General features: G+C 44.8%; 1 protein-coding gene across 2 annotated transcripts in view; it reads right to left on the bottom strand.

The window, feature by feature from the left end:
• Positions 1-19,098, bottom strand: part of znf423 (zinc finger protein 423) — a 144,286-nt gene that overhangs the window by 5,232 nt on the left and 119,956 nt on the right. For both annotated transcript variants that reach the window (XM_085779859.1, XM_085779858.1), the window contains 2 exons: positions 10,661-10,792; positions 8,817-8,932 (listed from right to left, as the gene is read on the bottom strand). In XM_085779859.1, coding sequence (XP_085635985.1) covers positions 8,817-8,932; positions 10,661-10,792 — 248 coding nt within the window. The remainder of the gene's footprint in view (positions 1-8,816; positions 8,933-10,660; positions 10,793-19,098) is intronic.

Genomic DNA, 19,098 nt, shown 5'->3' with positions numbered 1-19,098 from the left:
GTGTGTATGTGCAAAGTGTTATACATGGCCAGCTCCTCCCTCTACCACTGAAACACACAGATATCTGTTCATGCTCCATCTGCCCCGAATCAAAGTGGAAGAAACACTCATCCTGTAACATCACACTGAGACAACATGAGGATGAAAGCGATCACACTTTCAACTGATACAGTATTGTTTGTTTGTGCACACCAACACACACACACACACACAACACCATCGATAGGCTACCCATGCAGCGCAGAAAGCTTGTTGTGATTCACTGTTATAGGAAAATCTAATCTGCCTTTATTGTTAGCTGAACTCTAGCCTTACAGTAGGAATGATGATGGGAGAAATGGAGGGAGTTATGGGGCCAAGTGTGGTGAGATCAGAGGTTGGGCTGGTTTAGTCGACACGCCACAGACCTGTAACACACAAACCCCCGCTCATTTCCTGTGTGACACACGTGATCGGCCCAGTTCCTTTTGTCCATGGCCACTACACAGCCTGAACAGCGCTGATAATTGTAGCCATGACGTCAAAAGTCCACTACACCTGCTGCTCATACACTCCTATGGGTCATATGAAAACTTGTTGAACACACACACACGCTAACTCTAGTCCGTGCTGCTTCTGTAATGATGTAATGACTACACTTGAAAATGTCGATGCCAAGTCTCTTACAGACACAGGAAGTGGAAACACTCCTGTTGGAACAATCCTGCTTGTGTGTGTGTGAGTGTGTGTGAGTGTGTGTGAGTGTGCTGAGCGTCTGTCAGTACGTGAATTTGTGTCAAGTGTGTGTACGTCGGGGTAACTGGAGGCACTCCAAAGGGTGTGTGTCCAAGCGTTTTGTGTGTGCGTGCGTGGTGTGTAGAAGAGTGGGGGTGTGTGTGTTTGTGTGAGTGTACGTGTGCCCCATCTCCACTGCTGTTTTTAACACTAAATGAAAAATCACCTTAGTCGCCTTGTGGTCTTCTTTGGGTTCAGTGTATTTATAGCTCAGAGTTGACACTCTTCCAACAGAGTGAGTGTCTCTGTGTCTCTCTCTCTTTCTCTCTCTCAGTGTGTGCGTGTGTGCATGTGCGCGTGTGTGTGTATGTATGTGTGTGTGTCTGGGACTAGCAGATGGGCTGTCTTAGCCCGTTTCCTCTGCTCCCTGGCTTGTCTTTAGCCCCACCCGTCCAGGACAGGATGCTGCCTCGGGAGCAGATCGAAAATAAACGCACCCCCTGCCCTTAACTTCCCGCTGACACGTATTCCCTGCTCCTCCCTCCCACTCTTCCATTTCTCTCTGTCCGTCTCGGCCCCCGTCTTTTTCCCATCATCCCTCTGTCTCTCTTCCTCCTATTGTAAACGACACCTAACACATATCCTCAAATCATCTATCTGAAACCTCCCCTTCACCCTCCTTCACCCTCTTTCCAGCCAAGTCACGATGTCCACCGCTCTTCTCCTCTTCCACCCCACCCAGGGTGACCCCTCTGACCATGTCCTGTTTGGAGCGCTCCTTCCCTTTTTTTTCTCCCACGGGGACTTCCCCTCTCCCGTTGCTACTGGCCCAAACAACCAGGTTTGGATCAGTAAACACGACCCAGAATACACTCACAGCATGATGAGCACACAAACACACATGCGTGCGCGCACAACGCCAAAGGCAAACACCCATAGATCGACACCGGCTTCACAGCAAAAGGTAAGGGTTCCCTGCTGAAAGCTGTTACACAAAATAGGAAATGACCTCACCTGCAGCATGAAAAAACGATTGTTCCTGAACGCCACATGACACATTTGAGTCACACCATTATAGAGAAAAATGGGGAAGGGTTCAAAAAATTAATGATCCGTCTCTCTCGCTCTCTCAAACACACACACACACACACAATACTTTGAGCCGAGGAATGTGGCCAGTGCCAGATGAGGACTGGAGCCTGTAGACATGGGTGACAACACACACAAACATTACCACAAGCATTCAAAAATATGGATAAAAATACAGGCAGCACTGAATATATATATCATGCGTAGGAGGCAGAAAAACGCACACAAACACACACACACAATGTACAAATGAATGCAGAGACATGAACCATCCTGTACACACAAGAGCTCATAATTCAGCAGCAGACCGTGTTGTCTTTCCGTGTCACTGTCATATTATTGCACACGTCCAATCCGCATCGAGTCCCCCGGGAGACAGATTTTTTGATTACCATGCACCCATAAACTGGCAGCGAGAGAGAGCACGCACAGAAAAGAGGGTGAGTGAAGAAAGACAAAAGAATCTGTTTGCGTTTCTTGGACGAGCCGAGGAAGGATGGATGGGTGAAAGGAGCCGAGGTGAACCGCAGCGCTGGGCCGAGTGTCACCGTGACGAGGCCGTGGGAGGACGGGTGGATGACATGGACACGGAGGATGGAGGGAGGAAGGAACGGAGGGGAGTTTCTACTACACACTGAATGATTAACAAGTACAAATTTATCAGAGAGCACAGAGCAGAAGAGAGAGAGGGAGAGAGAGAGCATTGATACAGTACACCGTGTGTATGTGCCTGAAGAGGCTGCTGCCAGCCAAACACTTCACTTTGATCGTTTTAATTTTCAGTAGAGGAGGCACTGACTGGGCTTTGATAAGACTGAATGACAGAATGTACAGGCATTTTTATAATCTTAGTGGTTCCTCAACCAGAGGATCAAGACTCCAACAGGGATCACAGGATAATTAGAAGGAGACCTGAGACAATTAAAACAACAGGAAGGCACATCAGTAAAACCTGGAACACAAATAGGATTCATTTACTCTAATACTGTTTTAAAAGGCCTTTAAAAAAAAGTTTAAAAAAAACATGCATCCCCCTAAGAGAGGAAATTAGTCACTTAATCAATTAGTTAATAGACAGAAAATTAATTTGCAGGAACCACTGAGTTAATATCTATAGTGCAATTCCAGAGAAACCCACTGCATACTGCTATAAAATGATAATACAGACAAGATAGAAAATAAATAAATTTAAAACATTTATAAAGTCTGACATTTTATCTATTCTCATAAAAACTGATGTGCCACTCAATACTACTTCGATTTCAAAGATGAAGTGAAGTAGTTTCAGATGTCATTCAGACTACACAACACAAGTTTCCAGCAAAGCTAAATTGTGTTTCTCCAAGCTAAATGTGCAGTCTTATTAAAAATGTATAAATATAGATAAACAAGGAAAAACATAAATAGATACATAAAATAAAATTCATAAATAGAAAACTAAGACATGACAAATAGCTGATTATTGTCGTACTCTAACCAAACAACTGTCAGAAAATGTCAAACTATAACAATTTGTTTCCAGTGACATGAAATCGTACTGAACTTTTTGTGCCAAAGTTTGTTTGCAGGCTTATGGTTTGTTTCAAATGATATTCTTCAAAGTCAGAATTAAACATCTCCAGAGCAAAAAAAAAAGAAAAAAAGAATGTTGCCCATCATGGAGGTAAGAAATGAGTGAGAGAAACTGATGAAAGAGCTGGAGAAGTCAGAGTGAAACGTCTGAACTAACCGTCGCCACATATCATCTGCTATAAGGTTATTTTTCAGCCGCTGAAGCGTTGAGGTGCGGTGTGTTTGCGAGCGCTGGGCCCATGTGTGTATGAGTGTATTTTGGCAGGGTTGATAGAACACCACGCCACGCAGAGTCTGTCCTGCTCTGTGACACATTGCCTCTGCTCACCTGTCACACACGCACACAAATACACACACAAAATGACAAGAACACGGTCCAAGCTGTTAGAGACCCTCCAGGTGCTGGCTCACATAGTGTAATTCCTTTGTATCTGTCCCTACCTCTGTTTATCTCTTTATCCCACGTTATCTCATTCTGCCCATCTTTTTGTTTCTCTGCATCTGTCTATTTGTTCCCCTGCTTTATATCAAAGCATCAAAGTAACTTCTTTTAATTCATTTCTCCATCTCCCTCTCCTCCTCACTGCGACCCACTGTGTGTGTGTGCCTTTTTGCGCTTTTTCTGGTGGGAAGTTCCTAGAGGCTTCAATGCAGACACACACAGGTGTACATGCACATCAATATAACATTTCCAGATGATTAACTGATCCCACATTGAGATTGTCTGCCTTGTATTTACATCCAACATGAACAGAATGTGCTTTGCATTCACAGTATGAAACAAAGAAACACATCGGTGATAACAGATACCAGCACAATGTGTATGCAATTTCTCCTCAGGTGGTCAGAGCAGGAGAACATTCTGCCGAGACAAAGGACAGTTGAACACAATGACAGTATCGTCTTTTTAATTTTCTTTAAAAACATTTTTCTTCATTCGTTTGTGTATCTTTGCCTCTAGTTTTGATACACTGACATGATATTCAACTAGTTCAACTCAGCACAACAATGACTACTACTTCCTAATGGCAGAAACAGTAGCTGTGGTACAGCAGTAGTGCCAGTATACAGCACCAGGTAAGGCTGACTGACTGTCTCTCTTTTGTTTTGAATCTCTTTTTGTCTTTGTCTGCAAATAGCTTCAAGTCCAGGGATTCAGGGAGGAGAGAGAGAGAGTGTGAGAGAGGGTGTGTGTGTGTGTGTGTGTGTGTGTGTGTGTGTCCCAGGTCCCCATTCTAATAACACAAGAGTCTCCCAGTGAACAGTGGGGCAGCTGAGTACGCTCCCCTGGAACGCCACAGGGATACGGATCAAATTCACTCATACACACACACACAGCCAAGGGATATATGGATCAGAGAGTACATACTATGACTTGACTCAACACTCAACACCCAACACCAACACCCAGACACAAGCAAAACCGACAGACACACACACACACACACACACACACACACACACACACACACACGTATGTACGTCGTACACACACAAAACCCTATTGCCAGTTCAGCCACATCCACACCTTTCCATAATTCAGTTAGAGGGAGACAGTGAGGCTCTTAGATTCAGACAAAGACAAAGACAACATTATTCACAGACAGACTACTAAACACAGCTTGTTTCACCCTCTCTCTCACACACTCACACACACACACTCTGCCCTGATCTGAACCAAAGACATTGAACTGTCTGTGCAGCTCTGCTCTAACAAAATTAATTACTTTTGCTTTGAGGGCTTTTTAATATTTCTTTAATTTTCCTGCTTTCCCATCATCACTGTGTCCTGTCATCCATCCATCACTGTATGTGTACACTACATGTTCTTTTAATTGCATCAACGTGGGAAGAGATCCCCGCTTGACTCTGCGGTTGCACAACTCTCAAATATTCCACACCGCTGAGACGAGGGGAGGAAGGGTGTGTGTGTGTGTGTGTGTGTGTGTGTGTGTGTGTGTGTTTGTGTGTGTGTGTAGGGGGGTCAATGTGGAAAAAGGGGCAAGATCCGGTCGAGGGAATCGGCACACAAACAAACAAAGAGGATCCCCCACATCCATCCATTTATTCATCTGACCAGCAATCCACCCATCTAGAAGTGTTTAAATATTTACTAGAGCTAAAGGAGATGGTGTAGCACAACAGAGGCAGAGGCAGAAAAAAGGGGGATGATTGGGGAGGAGTGCAAGTGTGATGGATGAAGCGAGGGATAGGAGGAAGCATTGAGGGCAGGAGCTGCAGGATAGCACCCCCTGGAGGCCTAAGAAAAATGTGGAGATCAAGAAGTCTGTCAGGAAAAAAAAAACATAGAGGGAGAGAAGGAGCTGATATAGAGCTGGATGAGATGCTTCTACAAGAGGGACTCAGTTATCAACAATCATTTAACTGCAGCACTCAGTGTGTTTAACCAATGGATTGTATCCATGTAATATAAAACAATTGATTTTTGGTGATGGTGGAGACAAATGTATGAGAGACAGAGAAAGAAAGAGAGAAAGAGAGAGAGAAAGAAAGAAAGAAAGAAAGAAAGAAAGAAAGAAAGAAAGAAAGAAAGAAAGAAAGAAAGAAAGAAAGAAAGAAAGAAAGAAAGAAAGAAAGAAAGAAAGAAAGAAACTAAAACAGAGAGAATAAGAAAGTCGTCTGTGAAGTCTGGGAGTAAAGGCAGAGAGAGATCCAGAAGGGCCTCACTGATCAGGGCCACAGCATTTCTTATTTACACACCCACACACATACACACAGACACACACCAAAACATTTCTTATTTACCAGCTTACGTCTGCACTATTTATGGGGCACTGGGGAGAGGCACAGAAGAGAGGAAGAGAGGAGAGGGGCTAAAATATGCATAGGGGCTGGTTCTTCTGGGACAGATGGGGGGGAGTCAGACAGAGAGAGTAGGGAGAGAAACAGGAAGAGAGAAAGTGAAAAATTGTGGTATGGATGCGCCGGAGATGGATAGGAAGATGTAAACGCGAGCGATTGAGAGAGCGGCGGAGAGAAAGTGAGGACTTTTGTTTGCGGATGGAGATGGAAAGAAGGGGACGATGAGAGGAGGGAGAGAGGATGATGCAGCGACGTGTCCATGCTGCAATGGCCGTTGGGTGTGTGGGTGTGTGAGGGAGAGAGAGAGAAAGAGAGAGAGAGCTGAACATCATATGGCCCCTCTGAGGGGTTGAAAGAGGCCAAAGCCTTTTCTAGCTGGCCAACCAGCCTTCTTCATCCATCCGCACCTCATTAAAACACACACACACGCACACACAAATTACCCCATTCCACTTACTGTGGCAGACGCATGCACACACACACACAAACTCGCACACATGCGATAACAGCTAGCAGTGGCATTAACCTCCATGGTTGTAGCTCTCCATCTCCCTCAGTCAGCCTTTCTGTCTAGCCCACTTAGAGAGCCCTCCCATGGGGCAATGGAGCTGTGGCAGGTCGGGCTCGGGCTGCAAGTTTTCACACACACATAGACACAGACACGCACACAGACATGCACGCACACACACACACACTTGGGCTAGGACCAAAGAGTAACAAGATGGATATAGCCACAGTGCAGCAGCCAAAGAGGAAGAAGAAGTACAAGGAGCTGAGGGAGGGAAAAAAAAGTTGAACTGAGCTCAACTTAACTGGAATGAAAACAACAGAATTAAACTCATGTGACCTGAGCAGACTCAGATGAGCTGATCTATGAGATACCTATCTGCTGGTAGAGCTGTATAGCTATAAAATCCACGGCAACTCACAGAGAATAAAAAACCCACATATCTCACTCTGACTTTACCAGAGTCAGCCCGAAAAAAGATGAGGTGCATCAACAAAATCAAAACATTCGCTCAAGTTAGCTTTATAGTAAATGTGAGATGGAGTCTATGTAGAAGAGGAGCAGATATGTGTGTGTGTGTGGCGTATAGAGTGTGTGTTTGTGTATGTACAGGTGTGAGGACGTGAGCAGGAATGCGTGGCATGTGAGTGGTGACTGTGTGCGGACATTAACCGACAGGGTCCAGCAGTCGCCCTGCTGTTAAATGGACTGGCCAGCCATATGCCCACCTCCTTCGGCCCTGTATCACTGCCACTTTGTGTGTGTGTGTGTGTGTGTCTGTGTGTGTGTGTGTGTGTGTGTGTGTGTGTGTGTGTGTGTGTGTGTGTGTGTGTGTGTGTGTAGTGGCTGCAGAGGCCTTCTTACAATCAAATAATCACTACAGCAAGCACAGCGTTTACTATAGAGTGAACACCTTCTATTAGTGTTTATCAGCATTACTGACTGCACAGCGGACCATGTTAAGTTTTCAGCTGCAAGGTCAAGGCCAGTAAATATATAGAGAGCAGAGAAGAGGGATAAATGGAGAGTGAATGTATGTATGGGTCAGTCAAATAGGAAAATAAGACATTCTTTCCTATTTAAATCTGACGTCTCAATCATTAATCACCACTGAACATGGACCAAATACTCTGCTAATGAGACATGCTGATCACTTTGTCACAAGGTTGCACCTGTCCTGTTTGACAGTGTCAATAAATTATCCTCAAATCACAGCCACATCCTGGAAGCAATGTACTATACACCGTGTTTGTATTTTTACACATGAAAATTCGATCCAGAAACCTGGAAGTCTCATCCTTCAAGAGCTGCTGAATTTTTCATGCTTTCTGGCAGATTCGTATAATCTGCAGGGCTTCACACAACTTTCCACAAAATCTTTTACTTTAAACTAACACATCTGCAGTTAATGCAGCAAGTGACAGCGTGAGTTACAGATTTCGTCTTTAACAGGACTGATGTTCGGCCTGAAGATTTTGCAGGTCAGTCGTCCGCTGCCAGAGGAATACAAGAGATGGAGGAGGACAGGAGGGTTTACATCATCACAGACCTGGCCACAGCTGGCCCAGGACCTACTCTTGGGTGACTTATAGCCTCTCTTGCCTTTCATACACACACACATACGTGCACATATACACACACACTCAGGTGTGTCTGGACCTTAATGACATGAAGCTTGCCAGAACCCTACTCAGACCTCATGAGGAGAGATGGAAAGAGAGGGACGGAGGGATGAACAGAGGGCTGGACGGAGAATATGGAGATGAACGGTAAATGGAGGATTCAGTGAAACACAAGAAGTCGAGAGGGACGGAGGGAGCTACTGAGATTACTGTATACTGAGGGATGGAGGGAAGATAAGAAAGAGATTTAAGGAGGAAGAGAACGAGGGTGTTGAAGTATGGAGGTATTCTTCTCAGGTGGGTACGTATCTTGTTTGGACTGAGAATAACAGTCGACTACATTTTCTGATAGACTCTCCTTGTCCGCTCACTGCAGCGTCTGCACCTGCACGCACTATCCCTTTAATTCCTGCCACACAGCAACAGCAAAAAGAGACAGACAAGAGAGACTCACATCATAACACAGGGACTGAATTGAGGGGACCTACCTGTAGTTCTGTCTGAAAGAAGAACTTCTGCGGACACTGGGAACAGTCGTAGATCTTGTCTTCCTGGCCGTGGACGGCGAAAATGTGCTGCTGGAGCTTGTTGGCCTGCACAAACACTGGAAGAACAACAACCATGCTACGAGTTAACACAGCGTGCATTTGATTAACAAAGTCGTCCAATGTCTATTAAAGCTAAAAGGCATCAAAGATAGTTCAGAGGGCTAAAAGCTGGAGGAAATGAGCTCAAAAACAGCCGTGTCTGGTCGGGACTTTGTTGGATCTGCTTTGTTGTGGTTGTGTGTGTTGCTGGGAGCGGTGGGCTGTAGAAGGAGAATGATCTGCAACCCGGTCAGGTGCATCTGATCTGATCTACTGAGGTACTGGCCTGTTTACAACTGGGCAGTTAAAGTTAACAGTGCAAAACAACGGCCAGACTATCCACTGTAGGCAAAGAACCAAATGGCAACTGGGTTTTTTTTTGTTTCTGTACAAATAACCACACAAACACACACAAAGCAAATGGAGGGAGTGAATGGGATTAAAGAGAGGGAGGAGAAAGGAGGAGAGAAAACAGGAAGAGCTATCCTCAGCAGACCTTGTGATATTTATCAATAAATTATCTCTTCTTTTTTAACTTCCGCTCCAGTGTTGTCTCATATACTCTTTTCTTTCTTTCTCTCCCCTTTGTTTCAGTAAACTTTTGGTTTTCGCTGTGAGTGTGTATGTGTTGAATTATTAAGCCTCCCCGTAGGAGTGGTGCCCATCTTACTAATTCATAAGCCACCAAGGAATAGAGTTAAAGTTTAAAGCGTTGCTGTGTACCTGGGGGGAGGCACACAACACAAGACAAACTCAGCAACTGAGGGGGAGGGGGATGGGGAGGGGGAGGAGAGGGGGAAGGAGTGATGGAGTGACAGAGAGAGAGAAAGAGAGAGAGCATATAGGGATAGACAGTCAGAGATTGAACAAGGAAGAGAGAGAGCAAAGGTGCTGACTTAGTTGCTGGTAAAATACTGTAGGCACAGTGAATACCACACGCCTAATTTGGTCATCCAGCATTTTGTTTCAGCCCTCCAGTGGATTGCAAAGGCATTAGGTATTTCATATTTTGCTTTTTGGGGGGGGTTTTTGGTGGTTATTACATGAAATTTTGCACACACATACACACACACACACAGTTGGTGCTTCTTTAGCAGTGGCACCCCACTGGAATATTACTCCCACAGTTAGAAGCGTAAAACAATGGATATTCCTAATGCGTTGTTACTGTTTACCCCAAACCAGAAACTTTACAGCCATTACAGCACATTTATTCAATGTAGCATGATGTGGGGAACCCAGAGAGAGCCATTTCTGTGCCACAACAGGTACCAGAGCTGATGTCAGGAGAGATTTAAGAGGTAACCCTGCTTCTAGCAACAGTATTAACCTCATCTGGCATTTTTATTAACATCAGCATACAAATTGTGATAAGCTGCGACAACTCTGGTGCTTACACCATGTGTGGCGAACGAATATTTGAACGAATATTCACAAATATAACATTAAATGACAGACAATACAGCATAAAAAACTAAGCAAAACATGTCTATTTTATTCATTCAGTATAAGAAAAAATAATGTTTAGCACTACAGAATATATACAGATCATGGTTTGTGTTAGTGTACTAGATTAGTTGTGTTCCTGTTGTGTGCTGACTTGTTTTTAAACGTACAGTACAATTCAAATTCAAATACAAAAATAGACAGGACACAAGTGAGTAGGATTAACGTTTGCTACTGTCCTTGAAGGTGAATGTGTGTGTGTATGTGTGTGTGTGTGTGTGTGTGTGTGTGAGCGTCACCTGTGAAGCAGACGGGACACTTGAAGGTACCTCCCATGCCTTCGAAGCTGTGCTCTATCAGGTGGCAAAGCAGCTTGGCAGGTGAATCAAACATCTGGTTACACAGCTTGCATTCGTGATTGATGCCCTCCTCTGCAAATAGGAGACAGACATGCATGTGTAGGTTGGATTAAGCAACACGAAAACAACAACATGACATTTTAGAACACTGATACAACACACATGACAGATGCCTCAAGCTCATACAAAAACTATAAGATGCTGTCGGTAATAGTGATAGACAGAATACATATTTATATGAGCAACAATTAACTTATTTCTTATGCATCGTCACATTTTAGAATAAACTAAATTGTATTGGAAACAGTTGAACTTTTCACCCTCAACTAGCAACATTTTTCACTGAATAGTAAATGTAAAGCTCAGCTCCAGATCAAATGAGTTGGACAGACAGACATTGTAATATATGTTGAATAATACTCTCCCTCTCTCCCCCCGCTGCACATTCTCATTTCATTTTTTTTTCTCCCCCCTTTCTGCCACGTACACTCCCCCAACTCGCGCACACACCAACCCCAGTGCCATATCTGCCCCAACTGGTAATTGTCTGTCCTCCCCACTGGGGCTGTGGATGATCTGCCCTTCCAATAGCCATCCTTCCTTCCCTCCCCATGTCCTCGTTATCCGCCCTCCCCCAATGCAGTCACTCATCCATTGCTCACTTTGCCCATTCCTCCCTACGTGTCTCCTTATCGTCCCTCTTGGTCCATCACTTGCTGATTAATTTGTGAGGGATCCGGTTCAAACCCCTCACCCCTTTGTTTCAGCCTTTTCACCGATACTCTTACACTTATTTTCCCCCATTTTTGAATCTATGAATTTCTCTTTTCTGTCCGGTACGGAGGCCTTCATTCATTGAGCCATTTGTTCAGGCTGCTGAGACTGTGTGTGTGTGAGGCATTTCTATTTTTTTAGATGTCACAATTTGTCAGAGCATGAGTCACATTATTGCACATGCGGTGCTCTGGTGTAAATGAGTAATATGTGAGACCGAGAGCTTATATCACTCTCTAATATGATCAGGTACATCTTCATGACAAACAGAGAGGAGACGATGTGCGACCAGCCTCCATCCCCCCATCATCACTCACACTTGGGGATTATACCGGTGTTTGTGCGTTTGTGTGTATCTGTGTCTATTTTAAGAAGGTGTGAGTGACATCACAGCACCCACAGTGAAAGGCCAGATGAAAGGTGGGCGTCATAAACACACACACACACACACACACACACACACACACACACACACACTCACATATGCACCCCTTGACGACCAGGTCCCCTGCCTGTTGTCCTTATCACCATTGTACCATACAGGACCGATGCCCCAGTCGCCCCCACACACACACACACACATACACACACACCATGTGGGACCACACAGGCACATGCACACCATAGGACCGTACTGCCCGGAGACATCAGATGGTGTCTTCTACGGACCAATCTGTGACCCCTTGTGGAGCTGCACACACGAATATGCACACACACACACACCCTCTCTCTGGGATACACACAGACAATTCATGGAGAACACAGTATGCGTCTTCTGCTTTTTGTCACTTAACTCGTGTGGCGCGAGTGTGTACATACAACACGTTCATACATAACACACATTCAAACAGTCTGCAAAACTTCAGCTGCAGCGCTGCAGGGGGTCGCGGGGTTAATAACGTCTTCAATCATACATCCATGACACCCATACTGACTAATACCCGCACGCACACAAAGATTCCTATCTCCCCTTGCCTCAAAGGCCGTCACAAGGGTGCCCTAATCCTGCCTCAATAGCTGTGGGTGTGTTTGTGTGCATGTGTGTGTGTGTGTGTGTGTGTGTGTGTGTGTGGGTGCCGCATGTGCTTATATGATTGAGATGGTATGCTCCATGGTCCCGGTCCCCAAACATCCCCATTCCACGCACACCGACACACACAAACCTCAAAGGCTGCTAGGTTGTGTGGGGCGCCAGTGTGTCCGAGACATACTGAGACAGATAGAGGTTCATTATCATTTACTAGGAGATTGAAACAGCAGGAGAGTCACATGGAGTGAGACACACAGAGAGAGAGAGAGAGAAGGAGGAGTGAACAGTGCAACCAGTTTAATCGTCATATTTCATATTTTCATTGTAATATCCTTTGTCTTAGTAAAAAAGTACACTTTTAGTCATTAAAAGGAGAAAATGATGTTTTCAAGTTTAAAAAAAATGAGCAAAAGACAAATAGAAATAGATGCACATGGCACAGGTGGAGGTGGAGGGTGAATAAGTAAGTAATACCTAGTGATCGAGTGATCTCAGTGTGTGTGTGTTTATCTCAGTGTGTGCTGGGGGTCTCTGTAGATGGCACCTTTAAGATCTTGGCCTCAGCAGGAGTGATGCTTTCTTCAGAAGTTGTCACACACTCTCCCACGCGGCCAGGGAAAAGTGGTCAAACATCGGCTACCTTCACATGTACAGTACACACCGATGCACCGGTTACCCACAGTCCAAGATAATAGACGGCAACATCCTCTCTGGTCTGATAGAGAGAGCAGTAAAGGTTGGCTGTAAAACCTTAAACTGCAGAAAAACCTAGTTAACCACATTTATACAGTGGAAGAAGACTGTGTAATTGAGTGAGCTATTCTACATAAGGCAGCACAGCCTGTTGTTGTACAATAGCTTTATGCCTGTGTTGTTACCACCGAGGCATGATGATTATTTAAACAATCAATCTTTTCTTTTCAATTTTCGTTCCATTTCTCACTTGATACTTGTGTTATGTCATTATTACTGTTATTATTAATTTGATGACTTGTAACATATTATTCTTGTATTAATCAGTATATGCACGCATGAGAGGGTATGTTTTTTGTGTATGTGTATGCATGATATGGATGAATTGAAGAAAGAAATAAAAAAAATAATTTAAAAAAAGATTTTTTTTCCAATCACGTGGCTCATAATTGAACGCATGTGATATGTTAAGGTCTACACCCTAAAAACAAGGAAAATCGACAAACTCTCACATTTATAAGAAGCTAGAACAAGCAGAATTTACAGTAATTGACCAATTTATTAACAATTAAAACTGTTGATTGATCATTTCAACAGCATCATAACATATGTGCATGTGTGTGTTTGGGGTACCACACACAGATGACGTCAGTAAAGCCGTCAGCCTTACTTAGGAAACTTTAGAAGCTAATTAAATGTCAATCGATTACAGGGCCAGTGGAATAAAAAAATGTCTACCGATGACAAAAGACAAAACTGAAGTGAGAGAGTGGGAGAGAGAGACAGACAGACAGACAGAGAGAGAAAGGGAGAACTGAAGGGAAAACAGTGAGGTGCAGAGAGATAATTGGGCTGTCCGGAACAAGGGCATAGAGAGAGGCCTCCAACGCCTGTGTGTGTGTGTGTGTGTGTGTGTGTGTGTGTGTGTGTGTGTGTGTGTGTGTGTGTGTGTGTGTGTGTGAGTGTGTGTGCGTGTGTCCCATGAAAGAGTTCTCTTTTCTGACAAATACATTGTTTTGATCAGTGTGTGGGGGGACCGCAGTGTCTGTATGCTGTCCCCCTCTGAGACCCGGTCCATGTGTGAGCGAGTGTGTGTGTGTATGTGACCCATAGTGAGATGACAGAGCCGTACAGCATCCTGCCGTTACGCTTTGCCTCACAGAGTGCATTTGATCCACCAGCACAACACACGCACACACACACACACACACAGACACACACAGCCCTGGGAGGCCTATGCTGGGACAGAGAACACAGGGGAGAGAGGGATGAGAGGAGAGAGAGAGAGACAGAGAGAGAGAAGGGGGGGGCGGGGGGTGCAGGGTGAAGGTTAGGACTCGGAGTTTGTTCTCACAAAACAGAATATGAACTTTTCTGGCTTTTTAAATGCACATCAAAGCAGGTTTGGGGACTATTTTATGCCTTATATCCTTGGCGCTAATTTGTCTAAGAAGAATGTAGCTACTTTGCAACAACGTGCATCGAGTCGTGTCCTGCTACTCTTTTGTTAAACTGGTAATTGTTTTAAACATTTAAATATTACGGTTATTATTCCACTGTGGAAGGCGTAATACAGTACAAATATATCCATCTGATGGACTCACCATTTTAAGCTTCTCTGTCTGATTAGTCATAGAACTGTACTGACAATGTCATGTTCTTGATTTGTTGCCATGCCAACTCTGGTGTTAACCAGGGCACCTCCACAGGGAATATAATACCTGACCTTGGTCTTTTCACCCACACTTTCTTCATACTAGTGTTCAGTTTAAGTGTTCACCACGGACATGTAGTGTTTGTAACTGTCAACCTGAATGTGTTATATATACCTATTATTATCGTAGTGGGCAGTGGACAAAAAGATGAGTGATGGGGTGAGATAGAGAGACACAGACACACAGGAAATTGGTGAGTGGCGGCTGAACATCTGTAGAACAACTGGTGCATCTTGAAAAAAAGCTCAAGTCTGAGAAGACTGGAAGAAAAGTGGAAACTGGAAACAACACGAGGACACAGTGTAATGTAGTATACTGTGTGTGAATGGACAGAAGCAGGGAAGGAGGGAGGACACACAGACAGAGAGAAGTGCACAACACACTGCAGTAGGACTCATCATTACAATTCCACTATCAGAGCATACACATACACACACACACCCTCATTGCTCATGCTCTCCCTCAGTCTCATTCTCCCATTACCCTCCTTTCTCTGCTAATTGACCAGAGGAGAGGGACCAGGTGGCATTGTCCCCGTCACACCAATACACACACTCTTGCACACACATACACACACAAAGCACATTCAAGCTGGCCTCATCACACACACACACCCCTGCAACATGCAGCAGAACATAAATGAGCTCCTTGATTTGTGTTGGGGATGGATCCCTAAGGTGCTCGCCTTCCCCAACACACACACACACACACACACCGCACAGTCATACAGTATGCACAACACAGACACACACACACACAAACCTCTTAACCCTTTCCCAGTCTGGGCAAGGAAACTCCTTCGGTAGCTTCCTCCCCTCCTCCCTCCTCCCTCTATCTCTGTATGGGCTGCTCCGGGTCCCTCGGGCTCACGTCTTCCCCCCCCATTACTGCCCTTCCCTGTTCCCCCCGACCCCCCCCCCACCCTCATCCCCTCACAGCACGAAGCTGTGTGTATGTATGTGTATGTGTGTGTGTGTGTGTTTGGTCCCTTGCGGCATCAAGGCCGTAAACCAAGCCAGACGAGCGATGGCGAGGACAGCGAGGGAAAAGTAGCAGGAGAGGGAGATGGAAAGAAAGAGAGAGAGAGAGAGGAGGACAGTATTGTGAGGACTGGAGTGAGGGATGATGGGATTGACAGAGGGAGGCGTTGGGAGAGAAAGAAAGAAAGAAAGAAAGAAAGAGTGCAGCAAAGAAGAGAGCAGTGGACGGAAGGAGGAGGAGTGTGCACCTCTCTGGGGGGCTCGCTCAAGGTGTGTTTCCATGGCAACCAGGGGCAGAGGGGGGGCTGATGCAGGGGGTGTCTGTGTGTGTGTGTGTGTGTGTGTGTGTGAGCTTGACCCACTGGTTGTGTGGGGGCTGAAGAATACACACATAACACACAACACACACACACACACACACACACACACTCATGCATGCACGCAACCTGCTGCAGTGCTGGAGGGGTCCCAGGAGTGCCCCCCACCTTTACTCACCCTCTCCCTCTCCCTCTCTCTCTCTCTTCACACACACACACACACAGAAAGAATGCTGCAGTGCCGAAGTCCCGCGAGTACGCAACACCCACACACATTCTCCCTCCCTTCTCTCATCTTCCATTTTCCCTCTCTGTTTCTATCACTCTCTCTGTGAGGTAATTGTTAATATTCTCATTATTTGTTTACTCCTCACCTCACCGTGTGGGTTTATAACACATTGTGTTGAATGATGATGATTGGTGACACACACACGGGCATCTCCTATGGTGTTATCTCCTGGAAACAAAAAACCTGCATGTGATGTGATCCTCCCGGTCATTCAGGTCTTCTGACGAGAGGTTAATCTGTGGTCACCGCCGCTCACACAGCTCCCTAGCTGTCTGCAGCTTTAATTCCATTCAACATCTCTGCTGCTCTGCTATAACCACAAGATCTCACCCACCCGAAGCTGGAACCAGGCGCTCAGCTGCGGAAACTAAGTGCCAAATATTGATTCAAGTTCTTGTTTCACTTTTGTTTCTTGCTCTCATGGATCTCTTCTCTTTGTGCTGCGGTACAGTACACTACGGTGGTCCGAGATTCCTCTTCCACCCCGGCTGAAAGGCGTCCAGCCTGTGTTTAACTGTGGTCACGATTATGACAGGTCAGGTAATATCATATGTATTGACCTCTCCAGAGTGACTGTACATAGAAGGGGACCGTTTGTAATACACATTACACTTTTACACTTTTAGCATGCAGCAGCAGGAAGAGCTCCAAAAGACAGAAAAGATGCTACATGTCTTGAAGATGTGTAATTAGAGCAAAACACAGCTGCAAAAAGGAAAAAGAAAGGAACTCTTCTATGAGTTGTAAACAGACACAACTTTTGGCTTTTCAGATGGCAGATGTTGAGGAAGCGAAGGTCCGGTGGAGTTTCTCAATCTTTCATGCTTTTCAAGTCGACTACTGACAGGATCCACTTTACAGAAGGAAGGAGCGAGGCCTCAGTGGGAACGAGGCCTTCGCTTCAAAGACTCAACACTATTAGTAAAATGAAGGCAAATCAACAAATCAACTCCTCTCATGTAACTAGCGAAGAGAGATCACGCTCCTCCCTCCTTCACTATTGGCTACATTCCTAGTTACCCGGTAATAACTACCTCCAGTGGAAACTCTCTCCCATACACACACACACACACACACACACACACACAGACAGACACTCTATTGGCAGACAAAGATAGCATATGGTGATGACCAGTTTGTGTTTGTGTGTGTAATGAAAGGAAGCACAAATTGAGCATATTTGTGTAGTGGATGAGTGCATGTGTGTCTTGGAAGGAGACTGTGTGTGTGTGTGTGTGTTTGTGTGTTTGTGTGTGTAGCAGCTTGGATTTTCCCTATCAGATTACATAACAGTAGGAAGCTGGAGCGCTCTGTCCTGTCAAAGCCAAAAGCCTTCTCACTTTCACGCATGCACATGTGCACGTCCACACACACACACACACACAAACACACATAAACAACACATCATCATTGTCTCTCAGCCTCTCCGTGGTTTGGGTAATTTAAGGGATACGACTACATTATAAAAAATCTCATTTCACATTCACAAGCACAACTTCATTAGCTTTGGGTGGTGAATTATTTGGATTTTGTAGCAGTACGCAAATGAACCCCATTGATTTGCACATTAATGAATAATCAATAATATCTGTATATGAATGAATGACAAAAAGGAATGGAGTGAAAGAATCAATAAACACATTAACCCGAAAAAATGGAAGTAGAGAAAAAAAAAGGGGATTTCCATTTCTTTACACACGAGTGTTGCTGTTGCTTGAAACTTTAGGGCATACTGTAACTCTGGATGCAAATTTACTGCAGAGCTCATAGTATAGAGGCACCTTGCAATAAAGCAATGGGCCCTTCTTTATTAGCATGCAGCGGACGGCTACAGGACAATGATGTATTTGAGGTCTTTTCACTTATTATTATGGTTAAGCTGAGGGTCGGTTAAATCCTCTCTTGTACGGCTCTCTGATTTGACTGCTGGGCCACTGGCGGTAAAACTGTGTCTAGTGTGAGCACCAAGTTTCCTAAGCACAGCGAGTAAATCTGTCAGTAAAAAAAAATTAAATACAACTGATAAGACTGCTAAACAAGACGAAGAGGTCTTTAAAAAAAATGGAGGATAGAGGTGTACACTGGAGCATCACATGTTAAGTGTATGAAGACACACTTTCTGTTGTTCACAAACAATAAACACAGACGTACACAAACAGACCGGCACAACAGCGTCATCTGGAGAGCATTTGACTGGAACAACTGACATTAAAGTCTTGTATTACCACATGTAATGAGACTCTAATATTCAAAGAGGAGAGGTGCACACATCATCACTCTGGCCTTGGAATATATCACTCAGGACTTCCACAGGAAAATAGGGAATTATCATTTCCTCCAATAAGCACACAGAAACCGAGTAACACACACACACATACGCACACGCACACACCTCCTTTTACCTCGTTAGCAGGGATGAGAGTAATGAATGCAGAGTATATTTGTGTTTAGAATCTTAATTGAAAGCTTGAAAGTGGCCAAGAGGGAATAAGCCTAATCACTGTGTGTGAATAAACCATCAACACACACACACACACACACACACACATGGACAGACAGACAAACAGACGCGCACACACA

Source organism: Trachurus japonicus, chromosome 6 (genome assembly GCF_045865225.1).
Source record: "Trachurus japonicus isolate A0001 chromosome 6, Traja_1.0".
In the NCBI taxonomy this organism is placed as follows: Eukaryota; Metazoa; Chordata; class Actinopteri; order Carangiformes; family Carangidae; genus Trachurus; species Trachurus japonicus.
Note: the sequence above shows the minus strand (reverse complement) of the source record. Positions and strands in the feature narration are given on the sequence as shown.